The sequence below is a fragment of the Eriocheir sinensis genome, chromosome 18 (genome assembly GCF_024679095.1).
Source record: "Eriocheir sinensis breed Jianghai 21 chromosome 18, ASM2467909v1, whole genome shotgun sequence".
Lineage (NCBI taxonomy): Eukaryota > Metazoa > Arthropoda > Malacostraca > Decapoda > Varunidae > Eriocheir > Eriocheir sinensis.
The window spans coordinates 4,170,155-4,187,506 of NC_066526.1; the positions used below are offsets into that span (position 1 = coordinate 4,170,155).

Below are 17,352 nucleotides of genomic sequence, written 5' to 3' on the forward strand. Positions count from 1 at the left end.
TACTCACTGCTCCCAAAAAAGAATCAAAAGAAGTGGCCGAAAGAAAGGTCAATTTCGGGAGGAGAGGTGTCCTGATACCCTCCTTTTGAAAGAGTTCAAGTCGTAGGCAGGAGGAAATACAGATGAAGGAAGATTGTTCCAGAGTTTACGAGCGTGAGGGATGAAAGAGTGAAGATGCTGGTTAACTCTTGCATAAGGGGTTTGGACAGAACAGGGATGAGCATGAGTAGAAAGTCGTGTGCAGCGGGGCCGCGGGAGGGGGGGAGGCTTGCAGTTAGCAAGTACAGAAGAGCAGTCAGCGTGGAAATATCGATATAAGATAGAAAGAGAGGCAACATCGCGGCAGAATTTAAGAGGTAGAAGACTATCAGTAGGAGGAGGAGAGCTGATGAGACGAAGAGCCTTAGACTCTAATCTGTCCAGAAGAGCTGTGTGAGTGGAGCCCCCCCACACGTGAAGTGCATACTCCATACGAGGGCGGACAAGGCCCCTGTATATGGATAGCAACTGCGCGGGGGAGAAGAACTGGCGGAGACGATACAGAACGCCCAACCTCGAGGAACCTGATTTAGCGAGAGAGGAGATATGAAGTTTCCAGTTGAGATTTTGAGTTAAGGATAGACCGAGGATGTTTAGTGTTGAAGACGGTGACAGCTGAGTGTTGTCGAAGAATAGGGGATGGGTGTTTGGAAGATTGTGTCGAGTTGATAGGTGGAGATATTGAGTTGTTGAGGCACTGAAGGACACAAGGTTCCTTCTGCCCCAATCGGAAATGATAGCAAGGTCTGAGGTTAAGCGTTCTGCAGCCTCCAGTCTGGAGTCGTGTACTTCCTGTTGAGAGGGTCTTCTATTGAAAGAAGTTGAATAATGCAGAGTGGAGTCGTCGGCGTATGAGTGGACAGGATAGTTTGTTATGGAAAGAAGATCATTGATGAATAACAGGAAGAAAGTGGGTGATAGGACAGAGCCCTGTGGAACGCCACTGTTGATAGGTTTAGGGGAAGAGCAGTGATCGTCTACCACCGCAGAGATAGAACGGCCGGAAAGGAAACTGGAGATAAAGGAACAGAGAGAGGGATAGAATCCGAAAGAGGGCAGTTTAGAAAGCAAAGACTGGTGCCAGACTCTATCGAAGGCTTTCGATATGTTTAGCGCAACAGAGAAAGTTTCACCGAAACGGCTAAGAGAGGATGTCCAAGAGTCAGTTAAGAGAGCAAGAAGATCGCCAGTAGAACGCCCCTTGCGGAATCCATACTGGCGATCAGATAGAAGGTTAGAAGTGGAAAGGTGCTTTTGAATCTTCCGGTTAAGGATTGATTCAAAAGCTTTAGATAGACAGGAAAGTAAAGCTATAGGGCGGTAGTTTGAGGGATTGGAACGGTCACCCTTCTTAGGCACAGGCTGTACAAAGGCATACTTCCAGCAGGAAGGAAAGATAGATGTTGATAGGCAGAGACGAAAGAGTTTGACCAGGCAGGGTGTCAGCACAGAAGCACAGTTTTTAAGGACAATAGGAGGCACTCCATCAGGTCCATAAGCCTTCTGAGAGTTGAGGCCAGAGAGGGCATAGAAAACATCATTTGGAAGAATCTTAATAACAGGCATAAAGGAGTCAGAGGGGGGATGAGTAGGAGGAATATGCCCAGAATCGTCCAGGGTGGAGTTCTTACAGAAAGTTTGAGCGAAGAGTTCAGCTTTAGAGACAGATGAGACGGCAGTGCTGCCGTCAGGGTTAAGGAGAGGAGGGAAAGAGGAAGAAGTGAAATTGGATGAGATATTTTTGGCTAGATGCCAGAAATCACGGGAAGAATTAGAAGAAGCAAGGTGTTGACATTTTCTATTAATGAAAGAAGTTTTGGTAAATCGGAGATTAGATTTGGCACGATTCCAGGCTGAAATGTAAAGATCAAAGTTAGCGGGAGTTCGAAGGCTCTGGAACCTTTTGTGAGCTGCCTCTCTATCTTTAATAGCAGGAGAACAAGCATGATTAAACCAAGGCTTTTTAGCATGAGGAGTAGAGAATGTACGTGGAATGTATGCCTCCATTCCAGAGACAATCACCTTAGTGATGCGCTGAGCACACACAGAGGGGTCTCTCTCCTGGAAGCAGTACTCATTCCACTGGAAATCGGAAAAGTACTTCCTCAGGTCGTCCCACCCAGCTGAAGCAAAATGCCAGAAGCATCGCCTCTTCGGTGGGTCCAGAGGATGTACAGGAGCGATAGGACAGGATACAGAAATAAGGTTATGATCGGAGGAGCCCAACGGAAAGAACAGTTTGACAGAGTAAGCAGAAGGATTAGAGGTATGGAAGAGGTCTAGAATGTTGGGCCTGTCTCCAAGACGGTCGGGAATACGAGTAGGGTGCTGAACCAACTGCTCTAGATCGTTGAGGAGAGCAAAGTTGTAGGCTTGTTCACCAGGCTGGTCAGTGAAAGAGGATGAAAGCCAAAGCTGGTGGTGAACATTGAAATCTCCCAAGATGGAGATTTCAGCAAAGGGAGAGTGAGTCAAGATGTGCTTCACTTTAGAGTTCAAATAGTCAAAAAATTTTACATAGTTAGTAGAGTTAGGCGAGAGATAAACAGCACAGATGTATTTAGTAATATAATGACAATGAAGTCTTAGCCAGATGGTGGAAAATTCAAAAGGGTCAAGGTCGTGGGCACGAGAGCAAGTGATGTCGTTGCGCACGTAGGCGCAACATCCAGCTTTGGATTGAAATTTAGGATAGAGATAGTAGGAGGGAACAGAGTAGAGGTTGCTGTCAGTAGCCTCAGAAACCTGTGTTTCGGTGAGGAAGAGAAGGTGAGGTTTAGAGGAGGAGAGATGGTGTTCCACAGAATGAAAATTAGAACTAAGACCGCGAATGTTGCAGAAATTGATAAGGAGAAGGTTCGAGGAGTTATCAGGACACCTCTCAAGTCGGCAGCCAGAAGGGGAGTCCTCACTGGGAGAATTTATGTCCCCCCCCCCCCAGGCGGGGACTCCGAGGCAATGTTTTCGTTAGCCATTTTGAATTTTGAATTTTGGGAAAAGGTGTGTGTGTCGTGTGAATGTAGTGTGGCGTAAAAAGAGAGAGGAACTATCTTTTGAGAGCATGCTGAACTGCTCTCTGGTGTTGATGAGACAAAAGGGAAACGCCCGTTCGGTAGGTGTCTTCCTACCTACTCCTACTGTGCAATGATTATATAGTAGTGGTAGTGAGGTACAAATAATGGTAGTAGTAGTGGTGATGGTAGTAGTAGTAATAGTAGTAGTAGTAGTAGTAGTAGTAGTAAAAGAAGAAGAAGAAGAAGAAAGAGTAATGGTAGTAGCAATAGTAACATCAAAAGTAAAATAATAAGATGAACTAAATAAAACAATAAGCGAATCATGTACACAATTAAATCATGGAAAAGGAAAATAAATATGTCCATCCAAAAGGACGTTTTAGACCACACACACACACACACACACACACACACACACACACACACACACACACACACACACACACACACACACACACACACACACACACACACACACACACACACATTCTCTCACACACACAACTTCCCACCTCCCACAAACACAGGGAAATCACAAACATCAATGACCTCAAATAGAAAGTGAAGAAAAGGAAAAAAGAAGAAACACACGCTATACAAAAGACGTACGAAATAGAAAGCATAAAACAACAAGCAACAAGGACCTTCTAACGAGAGTGCAGAGAAAAAGCAAAGGCAAGACGCTTAATTTTGACAAGGCGGAAGATTTCTCGTTTGTCTCCCGCGGAAAAAAAAAAAAACTAATCGGATACTGAGAGTTGTTTGTGGCGAAGTTCATGTGGCAAAGTGGCAGTGAACGTCGGCAAAAGGAGTTAATCAATCTATTCATTACTAAGAACGAGAAGACAAACCGCTCTTAACACCTGGAAGCAAAAGTTTGTCCATGATTTTATTTCGTTTTACTTTTTAAGGTGAAAGTTGATATTTCGGTAACTAATAAAAAAACAAAACAGAAAGAGGGAAGAGAAAATACTGAATGCAAGAATACTGACCCAAAACACATATAATTTGAACGGCACTTATAAGAAACATTTTTATATATTGAATAATGTGGGAAATATGTAGATTCTCTCTCTCTCTCTCTCTCGAATAGACGTATTGGGGGCAGTACGAGGGTGACAGGCTGAAATGTTCCTTCGCTTGCTGGTCGCCGTGGGTCCCAAGCGGAGAAAAGGGCCGGAACGGGGAGCGAGAGGGAGGGAGGCAGGGAGTGGAATGGAAGGGCGAAGAGAAATAAAGGCCTGTAGGGAAGGAGGGAGAGTGGATGGCGGAAAGTGGAGGGAGGGAAAAGAAGAGAGATGGTATGGAAAAAGAATGGAAAGGAGAGGAGGATAGACGAAGATATGAATGGGAGGGGAAGGGTATATGGAGGAGGCAAAAATGAAAGAGGAGGAAAAGAAAATAATGCAAGGTAGAAGAGAATAAGAGTGTGTAGGAAAGGAAACTAAAGGGAGGGAGAGTGAAAGACAGAAGGTGTAAGGAGAACGAGAAATAAGGAAGTGTGGATAGGGAGGAAAATAGAGATCGGAGAGTAAACAGAAGGAATGGGAATTGTAAACGATGAAATGAGAAGAGAGATGGAGGAGAGGAGATAGAAGGAGGCTGCTAAAAATAAAGGAGGGAGAGAATGCTGAGAGTGTGAAGGAAAGAAAGTTTAAGGGGAAGAGTAAAAGTGTAGGATGGAGGAAAAGGAGAGGGAGAGGTTATAGAGAGTGATTACATGGAAAGGAGATGTTGGAAAGGGTGGAGAGAAAGATCGAAAGGAGAAAACGAAGACAACGGTAGACAAAGGCACTGGAGGAAAAGAAAATGGCGTAGGGTGTGATCACGAAGAAAAAGAAGAGGTGGCAGAGACTGAGTGCAAGAAAAAGGGATGATGGAAATGGTCGAGAGAAAGAGATCGAAAGGAGAAAATGGAGACTGGGAGGCAAAGGTACTAGAGGAAAGGAAAATTATAAAGGGTTGTGATTATGAAGAAAAGGGAGAAAAGGGAGAATGAGAGGCAAAGGTACTAGAGGAAAGGAAAATGATAAAGGGAGTGATCATGAAGAAAAAGGAGAAAAGGGAGAATGGGAGGCAAAGGTACTAAGGGAAAGGAAAATTATAAAGAATGAATGAAAGAAATGAAGAAAAAGGAGAAAAGGGACAAAGGTTATAACAGTAGAGAGAAACAAGTAATATGTTTTCCTATTGGCTATCAGACCAGACTAAAGAACCGGCCACATGACACTACAGCAACTGAAGAAATAACAACAATAAGACAATTAGAGAAACAAAAGAAAATGCAAAACACTATAGGAAGAAAAAAACTACCAGTACTAATTTAGGATATTAAAAAAACACTACTAAAAGAATACTAAAAAAACAGCAATAACAAAGGAAAAGGAGGAGGAAAAGGAGAAGGAAAATGAAGGAAGTTAATGAGGAGGAAAAGGAGGAATTCAAGGAGGAGGAGGAGAAGGAGGAGGGAAAAGGAGGAGGTTTAAGGGGAAGAGGAAAAGGAGGAATTTAAGGAGGAGGAGAAAAAGGAGGAGGGAAAAGGAGGAGGTTTAAGGGGAGGAGGAAAAGGAGGCATTTAAGGAGAATGAGGAAAGGGAGAATGTTGAAAAGGGGACGGAGAGGAGGAGAACAAGGAGGAGAAAGACGAGGACGAGGCCGAGAAAGGGCACGAAAGAGAGCAAGGGAGGGAGAGAACAAGAAGGGGGGGGGCGGGAAGAAGAGGAAAACGAGGAAGACAAAACACACACACATCCACACACACACACACACAGCCCAGCACATCTCCCCTTCACACCTGCGGATCCTGGCCTTTCTTACCTGAGGACTTGGCACTGTGATCGAGGGAGTTGAAGACGTTGTTACCACCTGGAGGGCCGCGGTCGGTGGTAGGGCGGTGCGTGGCGGGGCGCGGGGGCTCGATCTCGTAAATGCGCACCTGCCCCTCCGCCTGGCTGATGGAGTTCCTGGCGACGCACGTGTAGGTCCCGAAGTCCGACTTTTCGACGTTCCGTATAAGCAGCGACATGTTGGTGTGGTACGACCAGGACGACTCATCCACCTTGTACTTTGGCCTGGAGGACGAGGACGAGGACGAGGGTTAGAGAGGAGGAGTAAGAGAAGAGTGAATAGGAGATGAGATGGGAAAACTAGAGGACAAGAACGAAAAGAACGATGAAGAGAGAGAGAACAAGTTAAGAGGAGAATGTAAAAGAGGAGGAATGGAAGGAATAAAGGGCAAGTATGAGAAGAACGATGATGAGTGAGAGGACAAAGAAGAGGAGAATGAAGAAGAGAAGGGGCGGAAAGACTGGGGGACAAGAAAGAAGAGGTTGAGAATAAGTGAGAGGACAAGGAAGAGGAGAATGAGGAAGGGAAGCGACGGAAAGACTGGAGGACAAGAAAGATGAAGTCGAGAATGAGTGAGAGGAGAAGGAAGAGGAGAATGAGGAAGAGAAGCGACGGAATGACTGGGGGACAAGAAAGAAGAGGTCGAGAATGAGTGAGAGGACAAGGTAGAGGAAGATGAAGAAAAGAAAAGACAGAAAACATGGAAGGCGAACATGAAGAAGAGGAGCAGAAAACCTGAAGAACGAGGATGAATGAGGAAGAGTATGAGAATGACGAAGAAAAATGAATAACTAAAACAAGAGTACAAAATTAAGGTGAAGTTGAAATGAGGACGTGGAAATGAGAAAAAGAAGTGAGGAAAAGAGACTGTCAGCACGAGGAGGACAAGGAGGAAGACTAGGAGAGGAAAAGTGTCAAAAACGGTGATGACGACGTGGAAGTACAGATGAAGATAGAGAAAAATGATGCAAAAGTAGAAGTACAAGGATACAAGCGACATGGAGAAAGGGAAGAGAACGAGAATAGATGAGTTGGGGAAAGAAAATCAAGGTAAAGAAAATGGCACGAGAAGAAAGAAGAAAAGAAAGGATGCTAAATAGAAGGAAGAGGATACAAATAACACGAAGGAGAAGACGGAAGAAAAGGAGAAGAGTTGAGTTCGAGAAAAAAAATGAAGATATAGAAAATGGCACATGAAGAACAAGGAAGGAGATAAAAAAATAACAAGATACAAAATCCCAGTCTACAAAAAGGATATACTTCAGACCGTCTATCACGTATCAATCCCCATCACCTTAATCCACTCCAATCCAATCCAATACAATATAAACCATTCTATTTCAGGAAAGGGAGATCCAATGCCTTTCCGACGCTATGATCAGTAAGAAGCATCACCATCATATTTAATTAAAGCCAACACAGATGTAATTAAATATCCAGCTTGAAGACACGCGCGGGTGCTCACGGGCAAGGGAAGGCAATGAGAGGGAGGGCAAGGCGTGGGGCGTGAAGGAAGGAAGGAAAGGAGGAAGGGAGGGAGGGAATGAGGCATAGCTCCGTGATTTATTGCATGGGGAGAGAAAGATAGGGAGAGGAGGAAGATAAGGTGGAAAAGGAGGAGGAAAAATGAGGAGGAGGAAAAGAGGAATCAAAGGAGGAAAAGGAGGAGGTTGAGGAAAGGAGAGGAAGAATGGTGAGGCGGAAAAGGAGGAGTAAAAGGAGGAGTAAAAGGAGGAAGTTAAGGAGGGAGAATAGGAGGAATTAAAGAGTAGGAGGAAAAAAGGAAATTGAGGAAGGGACGAAGAGGAGGAGAACGAAAAGGAGAAAGACGATGACGATGACGAGGGAGGGGTCGAAGCAAAAGCACGAGGGAGAGAACAATGGAGAGAGGAAAGGGAAGAAAAAGGAAGAGAAGGAGGAGGAAGAGGAGGTGGAGGACCAGGAGGACGACGACGACTAGGAGGAAAACCATCACATAAATAGGTGTAAATAAAAAATAAAAAACATGATCTAAATTACTAATCCAACAGCCATGATACATAACAACACGAGCTTTATCATCGAGTAATATAAAAAGAAATATGGATCACTGCAATGAACTTCCCGAGAGAAAAAAAAACTGAGCCCAACTCGAATCCATAAGTATCAATCGAAAGCTCACACATCAATATCAGAATACACATAAAAAGTATAAGAAACCTCTTCGTCCTTACCAATATACCTTACACCTTCAAAGAGCGTTATAATTAGTTAGTGGCATCTGAGCCTACCCACTGATGATAGAAAAAAACATAAACATTTAAATCCTAAACAGAATCCCATTTAGACTTTCAGAACCCATTGAAATCTGATGGGAGGGTCAGAACCTAGCCACTGAGGATCATAGTTTAGTGTTTACCATCTAGAAGGCTGGAAAACTTCTTAAAACACACACACAAAAATTCTATCTTGATCGATTCTCCATTACATCCTTCCAGTTCCTTACTAAAACCAGAAGTGTCGCATGATAACTTACCCAATGAAGATAATGACTTAATGTTTTAGTGCTTATCATCTAGAAGGTTTCAGAAACACCTCCAAAGAGAGATAACAAGGCGTCTATAATTTTTTCATCATCAAACTCTCCTCTCACCGTTTGAATCCCCCGTGACTGCAGATTCCCTACAAGAAGACATCACCAAGATACAGGAATTGAACAAAATGTGAATGCTACAATCCAATGAAGAAAAATGTAAAGTCATGCACCTTGGGAGGGGAAATCAAGCATACCAATACCACATGGGAAACACTCCACTATCCACCACAGAGGCAGAGAAAGACCTAGGAGTATATGTTACCAGGCCACCAATGAGGGCGAAATCCGTGCCAATCGCAGCGGACGGGTTAACACCAAATGTGTGCCATTAATACCTACCCGATGAAGATCATGATTTAGTGTTTATCATCTAGAAGGCTTAAGAAACTTCTCCAAAGAAACAACACATCTAAAATTCTATCTTAATCAATCTCTCCTCACACTCATTGAATCCCTTGAGATCAGCTACGTGACATACAAACCTACCCACTTAAGATCATGATTTAGTGTTTATTATCTAGAAGGCTTAAGAAACTTCTCCAAAGAAACAACACATCTAAAATTCTATCTTAATCAATCTCTCCTCACACTCATTGAATCCCTTGAGATCAGCTGCGTGACATACAAACCTACCCACTGAAGATCATGATTTAGTGTTTATTATCTAGAAGGCTTAAGAAACACCTCCAAGGAAACAATAAAACATCTAAAATTCTGTTATGATTGCACCCTCCTCACACCCTTAAGACCTGGTGGCATCAGAACCTACCCGTTGAGAATCATGATCTCATTGTTGACCCTCCAGAAGGTGATGGGCTTGGGGAACGCCTCCACGTGGCAGGAGAGGCGGAGGTCCTTGCCCAGCGGGGTCGCCACCAGCTGACTGGGCACGTGGACGTTGGGCTCGACTGGCAAGGAGGAGACACAGGTAATGCGACACTAACATAAAGATACGTGGGCATATATACGTTTTTTTACAGCAAAGGAAGCAACTCCAGGGAAAAAAAAGAGAAAAAAAAGGGCATATGTACGTTTTTTTTACAGCAAAGGAAGCAGGTCAAGGGCAAAAAAAAGGGCATATGTACGTTTTTTTACAACAAAGGAAGCAATTCAAGGGCAGAAAAAGTGACTGATGGAAAAAAGTCCCGCTAATCACTGCCCATGACGGTAAAGTGATGGAAGGGCATTTTAAAGTCATTTTCGTTTTGTTAGATAAATCGAGAGTAATATGTAAAGATGCGAACACACAGAAACACACACACAAAACACACACACACACACACACACACACACACACACACACACACACACACACACACAAATCCTGCTCTACATACTATCTGCTACTGTCGAGTTACCCCTCAAAAATTACAACAGAATGCAAAAAAAAGAACCGCTGTTGAAAAAAATAAAAAAATAAATAATACAAAAAACAACATACATCTCTGAAAAAAAGTCACCGGTTTAAATGCAGACGGTGACTTCGATGAGAAAGTAGCAGGTGACCCGAGATAACACACAGGTGGGCCCATCATTCAGTCAGGCACAGGTACACGTACACAGGTAATTTAATTAACACCTGTAGAAGATGAAGGAGGAGGATGGAGATGGTGGTGATGATGATGATGATGATGGTGGAGAAGCTGTGTGTTATGTGTGTGGGGTGGGGCGAAGGGGGGGAGGGGGGTAGTGTGTGTGTGTGTGTGTGTGTGTGTGTGTGTGTGTGTGTGTGTATTACCATTATAAAGAAAAAAAAAAAAAACACTTCTCTACACAAAAGGTCACAGGGCATGGCGAAAAAGAAATACCCGGTTAGCATAATCTCAAAATATCGAAAAAACGTAATCATAGAAATACTTTTAAGCGTCAACGTTCAGACCAGGCGAAGGTGACGTTATCGAAAACAGAAACCTTTACGGAGCACAACAATGGAAGGAAATATTCACGCAGTCACGAAGGAAACTGTTTTCGAGAACGTTTTTTTAAGTGAAGAAGGCGAGATTATGCTGAGAGAGAGAGAGAGAGAGAGAGAGAGAGAGAGAGAGAGAGAGAGAGAGAGAGAGTTAGAGAGAGAGAGAGAGAGAGAGAGAGAGAGAGAGAGAGAGAGAGAGAGAGAGAGAGAGAGAGAGAGAGAGAGAGAGAGAGAGAGAGAGAGAGAGAGAGAGAGAGAGAGAGAGAGAGAGAGAGAGAGAGAGAGAGAGAGAGAGAGAGAGAGAGAGAGAGAGAGAGAGAGAGAGAGAGAGAGAGAGAGAGAGAGAGAGAGAGAGAGAGAGAGAGAGAGAGAGAGAGAGAGAGAGAGAGAGAGAGAGAGAGAGAGAGAGAGAGAGAGAGAGAGAGAGAGAGAGAGAGAGAGAGAGAGAGAGAGAGAGAGAGAGAGAGAGAGAGAGAGAGAGAGAGAGAGAGAGAGAGAGAGAGAGAGAGAGAGAGAGAGAGAGAGAGAGAGAGAGAGAGAGAGAGAGAGAACGAAAAAAAAAAAAGAATATCACACCTCTATATGCAATCAAACACCTACGTAACTACCAAACAAGGCAATTACATCTCATCTCTCTCACCTGTACATCATTTTATCACACACCAGGTAAGTCGCCACACCTATACCTCGAATGGCCTCCGCGTTAGCCACTTTACCTCGTCCTTTAAAAGTTTACTTCCACATGTTTTGGGTCAAGAAACCGCGCCCTCTCGTGTCGGGGGCGCCGGTGAAATATTCTCCGGCTCTCCTTATACGTCTCTCTAACTCCCTCGGCCCCGCGCCCTCCCGCTTCTCTTCGTTTTCAGGTTCCTTCGCTCAGTTTCCAGAGCACGTCGTTTGGTTAGCGCGCGTGGCGGCTCCCTTGCGGCCGACCCTCAAACGGCGTCTTTTTAAAGTACATTAATTTCAACATTGTTATCTGTGTTTATCTTTGCGCCGCGGGAACACACACACACACACACACACACACACACACACACACACACACACACACGGGGAACTTGTCAACTTTTGGAAGGGAGAAGTTAATCTAATATTAAAAGGGACCACAAAAGAAAAGTTTGTGTTTTTCCCCCTTTATTTTCTTTGAGTATATATATTTTTTTCTCTCCCATTCTTGCCGCCGCCGTCGTCGCCTTAAAACTTGAAAAACCAATCCCAGAACTTAACAGGGGCGGGGCTGGAGGGGTGGGGGAGGGAGGGCGAGGCGGGGGCGGGGCGGGGTTGGGGTCGAGGGGGCTAAAACCTCTGAGGGTGAACATTTTCTTTGCCTTGTTCACCGCCCTTGTTGGTTCATGAAAACTTTGTATTTCCTCGCGCGCCATTAAAAGTCGCCATAATTTTCCCTTTCACTGTTACAGCCAATGGGGAAACGATAAAATCACGGAGGAAAAAGCGGAACGTATTGTATTTTCCGCCAAGTGATGGGTCTGGGCGCCACCCTGAAACTATATTAGTCCTTCTAGCACTTGTACGCATTTTATTAGGGCGTGTGAGAGCCCCGGACGGTAAAAGGGCGAGGGGACAGCAGGGAGAGGGGGGAAGGAGGCGTGGAGACAGGAAGAAGGGAGAGAAAAGAGGGAGAAGGGTTTGGAAATGGAAAAAAAAGAGGGCGGGGAGAGGAAGAGGGAAAGAAGAGGGAGCGTGGAGACTGGAAGAAGGGAGAGAAAAGAGGGAGAAGGGCTTGAAAATGGAAAAAAAGGGAGCGGGGAGAGGAGGAGGGAAAGAAGAGGGAGCGTGGAGACTGGAAGAAGGGAGAGAAAAGAGGGAGAAGTACTTGAAAATGGAAAAAAAGGGAGCGGGGAGAGGAGGAGGGAAAGAAGAGGGAGCGTGGAGACTGGAAGAAGGGAGAGAAAAGAGGGAGAAGGGCTTGAAAATGGAAGAAAAAAGACGGCGGGGAGAGGAAGAGGGAAAGAAGAGGAGGGAGCGTGGAGACTTGAAGAAGGAAGAGAAAAGAGGAAGAAGGGTTTGGAGACGGAAAAAAAAGAAAGCAGGGAGAAGAGAAGGGAAAGAAGAGGAGGGAGTGTAGAGACTGGAAGAAGGGAGAGAAAAGAAGAAGGGTTTGGAAACTGAAAAAAAGAGGACGGGTCGAAAGAGAGAGAAGGAGAAAAGGCGGGTGTGGAGAGTGGAAGAAGGGAGAGAAAAGAGAAAGAAAACCTTGGAGACGGAAAAAAAGAGAACAGGGTGAAGGAAAGGAAGAAAAAAGGAAGGAAGGGAGAGAAAAGACGAATAAGGACTTGGAGATGGCAAAATAGGAGGACGGGGAGAATGGAAGGAAGAGAATTGGAGGAGTCTGGAGATTGGAAGAAGATAAAGAACAGAGGAAAAAACACATGAAAACAAAAAAACAAAAAAAGACGGGGAGAGAAGGAAAGAGAAAAAGAGGAGGAACGTATATAGACGGAAAGAGAAGGATCAAAAGCGCTAGAAGGAAGGCAAGGGACGCAAAGATGCAGAAACGATAACGAGGAAAAGTGTGAGAGAAAACAAACAAACAAAAAAAAAGAGTGAAGTGGAAAAAATGGATGAATAGAGTTTGTCGTGGACGAGAATGGATGAATAGAGTTTGTTGTGGACGAGAATGGATGAATAGAGTTTGTTGTGGACGAGAATGGATGAACAGAATTTGTTGTGGACGAGAATGGATTAATAGAGTTTGCTATGGACGAGAATGGATGAATAGAGTTTGTTGTGGACGAGAATGGGTGAATAGAGTTTGTTGTGGACGAGAATGGATGAACAGAATTTGTTGTGGACGAGAATGGATGAATAGAGTTTGTTGTGGACGAGAATGGATGAACAGAATTTGTTGTGGACGAGAATGGATGAATAGAGTTTGTTGTGGACGAGAATGGGTGAATAGAGTTTGTTGTGGACGAGAATGGATGAACAGAATTTGTTGTGGACGAGAATGGATGAACAGAATTTGTTGTGGACGAGAATGGATGAATAGAGTTTGTTGTGGACGAGAATGGATGAATAGAGTTTCTTACGGAAAATAATGGATGAATAGAGTTTGTTGTGGAAAAGAATGGATGAATAGAGTTTGTTGTGGACGAGAATGGATGAATAGAGTTTGTTGTGGACGAGAATGGATGAATAGAGTTTGTTGTGGACGAGAATGGATGAATAGAGTTTGTCGTGGACGAGAATGGATGAATAGAGTTTGTTGTGGACGAGAATGGATGAATAGAGTTTGTTGTGGAAAAGAATGGATGAATAGAGTTTGTTGTGGACGAGAATGGATGAATAGAGTTTGTCGTGGACGAGAATGGATGAATAGAGTTTGTTGTGGACGAGAATGGATGAATAGAGTTTGTTGTGGACGAGAATGGATGAATAGAGTTTGTTGTGGACGAGAATGGATGAACAGAGTTTCTTACGGAAAAGAATGGATGAATAGAGTTTGTTGTGGAAAAGAATGGATGAATAGAGTTTGTTGTGGACGAGAATGGATGAATAGAGTTTGTTGTGGACGAGAATGGATGAATAGAGTTTGTTGTGGACGAGAATGGATGAATAGAGTTTGTTGTGGACGAGAATGGATGAATAGAGTTTGTTGTGGACGAGAATGGATGAATAGAGTTTGTTGTGGAAAAGAATGGATGAATAGACCTTGTTGTGGACGAGAATGGATGAATAGAGTTTGTTGTGGACAAGAATGGATGAATAGAGTTTGTTGTGGACGAGAATGGATGAATAGAATTTGTTGTGGAAAAGAATGGATGAATAGAGTTTGAAGGCGATGATAAGGAGCTGAAAAGTGAACAAAAAGTAAAGGAGGGAGCAATCATGGAAAAAAGGGGAAAACAAAGACGGAAAAATGTGTGGGAGGAGACGTGAGGACAAGTAAAGAAACGAGGAAAGGTGACATGGGTTGAGAGGGGCATACAAATGGAAATAAGGGGAGGAAATAAAGAGGAGGGAGAGAGGGAATGAAGACGTGGAGAGGGAGAGGAAAGTTGGGAAAAAGATGGAAGGAAGAGGTAGGGAGGGAGAGAAGCGTTGAAGAGGAGATGGAGGGAAGATGAAGAGGGGATAGAGGAAAGACGTGGAGAGGGAGAGAAGGGTTGGATAGTGATGGAAGAGATACAGAAGAGATACTATGAGATGAAGAGGGAAGCTGAGATGCAATATGGACGTGAAGAGGGAAAGAAGGGTAAGAGAGGAGATGGAGAAAAGACGTAAAGATGGAGAATAAGTCGTGAGAAGGGAGAGAAGGGAAGGAGGGGATGTGCATATGGTCAGGAAGAGTATGGGATGAAGAGAAGAGGGAGAGTATAAAGAAGAGGATGTGAGAGGGGATGGAAAAGAATGGAGAAGCTTGGAATGAAAAGGAAAGAACTAGGTGGGAAAAACTGTCCTGAGGAAAAGAGGCAGAAGAAGGAAAAGGCTATTGAAAGTTGTGAATGGGAAAGAAAGAACCGAGGAATGGAGGAAAGTAAAAATAAAATGGGAGAAAGAGATGATGACAATATATAGAAGTGTTATGAAAGTAAGGCAATGACTGTACCCCTCTTTCGGCCACCTCTTTGGATTCTTTTTAGGAGCAGCGAGTAGCGGGCTTTTTTTTATTATTGTTTCCTTTTTTGTGCCCTTGAGCTGTCTCCTTTGTTGCAAAAAAAAAAAATACCGGTAACAATAGAAGAAACTCATGATTATTTTTCTTCAAATGAATAAAAGAGGAATGGCAAAGTGATATCCATAAGTGGCATTTCTTCGTAACAGGACGGAATAAAGTCGATAGAAAAAAAGCACTTCGATAATGAAATGACGCAACCCTCCGCCCTTCAGCGCTCTGTTCAATTCACTCTCGGGCGATTCCAACACGGGCGACCTCAGTGCCTGCGAGGGCCAAAAGTTACGACACGACAATTAGATAAAAGCAAATGGTGGTACTTGTGCGTGGAAGCCAATAATGATAAAGACCTTTCTCGTTCAGGCACATTAACTAACGATCTTTCCGCGTGGGTGATGATGATGAAATACACTTTAACATATTACTGTCGACTTATGAATACGATAATGACACAAAAACTAGTACCACGGCCACGCACTCTTTCGCTCCGTTCAGTACAATGACGAGATGGACGCTGGTTTGGTGACGATGACCCCTGCCCCCAAAAAAGGAAATGCAGGTAACAGGTAAAAGTCACCGCACCCTAAATTGGTCCCTCACCTTCCCTCCATAGTAAAACACTGACTCCTAACTTCAAGCTCTTTTTATCCAACCAATCAGCTCCCGTGGCTATGGAAGAGGGGGCGGGGCTTCCTGACCGACTTAAGTGTACGGTATCTACAGCTGACGTATAGGGATAAGAAGTTAATGAATAAATAATAAAAAGGTGTACAAAGGCAGAAGTAGACAAACATATAGATAGGTAATGAACAAGAAAAGAAGAAAACTGCTGCCAGCCGATAGAGTCGGTCTGTCGGCACCCTCCCCTTCCTTGCATGAGCCTGCGGTCCCTCCTCGGAGGGACGGACGCGCTTGACCCTGGCGGACTCTACATTTAATGCCCGTGTCGTCACCCCAGGGGTGGCGACAAATATGAAAAAAAAGAAGGAAAGAAAACGAGAAATGGTAAAAAAGATAGCATAAAATATGAGTAAAAATTTATGCTAACAAATAATCGGATACATATAAGCACATGTAAATACACACACACAAAAAAACAAAAAAAAACACAAACACACACACACACACACACACACACACACACACGCACACACACACAAGAAACATAAGGAAATTGCATTAACGCAGTGAATAATCCCGCACTGAACATCACTGAGTGCCGGTGATTGAACCCGTGCCTTCCGAGTAGACGTCAGAGCAGCATACCGACCACGCCAGAAGCCACTTCAGTCACTTTTGCTTGACGCCCCGCCCCCACTGTGAGCGGGGTCATCTTCACCCTTCATGTCCACAGTGTGGCGGGGGCGTCAAACAGAGGTCGCAAAAGTGGTCTCTAGCGCAGCGACCTTTTAGCTCATCGGTGAAGTAGTCGGGATGCTGCCGCGACCTCTACACAGAAGGCACGGCCTCGATCCCCGGCACTCAGTGGTGTCCACAACGGACACACAAGAAAGCAACTCGGGAAGCGGCACACAGTGACCGATAACGAGGGACAACAAGCAAATAACCAAACACATGAATACGCGACGAAAACTAACACAAAAAATAATAATGAGAAAAAGGTTCGGCTATGAAACGTCAGTCATCCATCATCGACAAGCGGCATGGATGAAGAACACAAACAAAACAAACAAACACACACAAAAAAGAAACATGAATTATAAAATCTTTCCACTACAAATGTCGGAAAAGAACCATTAAAATCTGAGGCCCGTTTTCCTTTTTTTTTCGTTTCTTTCGATTCATACATTTTTTCTTTATGGCTGGCGAACGATACAGCGAAACAATGACGCTCGACGGTGTACCTACGTAGTTCAGTATTTCATTAGATGGAGGTCGACTTTTAAAGCATTGAAAACTAAGAAAAGTTAATGAGGTGCAGAACGCCAACAAAAGTGAGTGATTGCGCTGGGCAAGCTCAAAATCTAGGCCAGACGATACGCGTATTGTACGAGTCATGAAAGAAACCTGCTATTTCTACTCTTTCCCTCCTCCTCCCCCTCCTCCTTCCTCCTCTTTCTCTCCCTTCTCTCCCTCCGTTCCTACCTCTCCCTCCTCGCTCCCCAAAATGAAAAAAAAGCAGGTGAATGCGGGAAAAGAGAAGTTAATCCATGTCTGATTGCCACGCGGAGTCTTGTGAAAGGGATCGGAAACACAGCCGAGGCAGCGTATTGAGGGCTGGATGAAGTAACTATGATGTGATGCCTCCGCGCCGGGCCACAGGTGATGATGCACAGGTTACTTTTCCATTCATTACCTGAAGAAG

The 17,352-nt window shown here is 44.2% G+C and overlaps 1 protein-coding gene across 1 annotated transcript in view; it reads right to left on the minus strand.

The window, feature by feature from the left end:
• LOC127000236 (lachesin-like) overlaps window positions 1-17,352 on the minus strand; it is a 55,925-nt gene that overhangs the window by 2,226 nt on the left and 36,347 nt on the right. Inside the window, exons 6-7 of the mRNA XM_050863686.1 lie at window positions 9,245-9,383; window positions 5,871-6,124 (exon numbers count right to left, since the gene is read on the minus strand). Coding sequence (XP_050719643.1) covers window positions 5,871-6,124; window positions 9,245-9,383 — 393 coding nt within the window. The remainder of the gene's footprint in view (window positions 1-5,870; window positions 6,125-9,244; window positions 9,384-17,352) is intronic.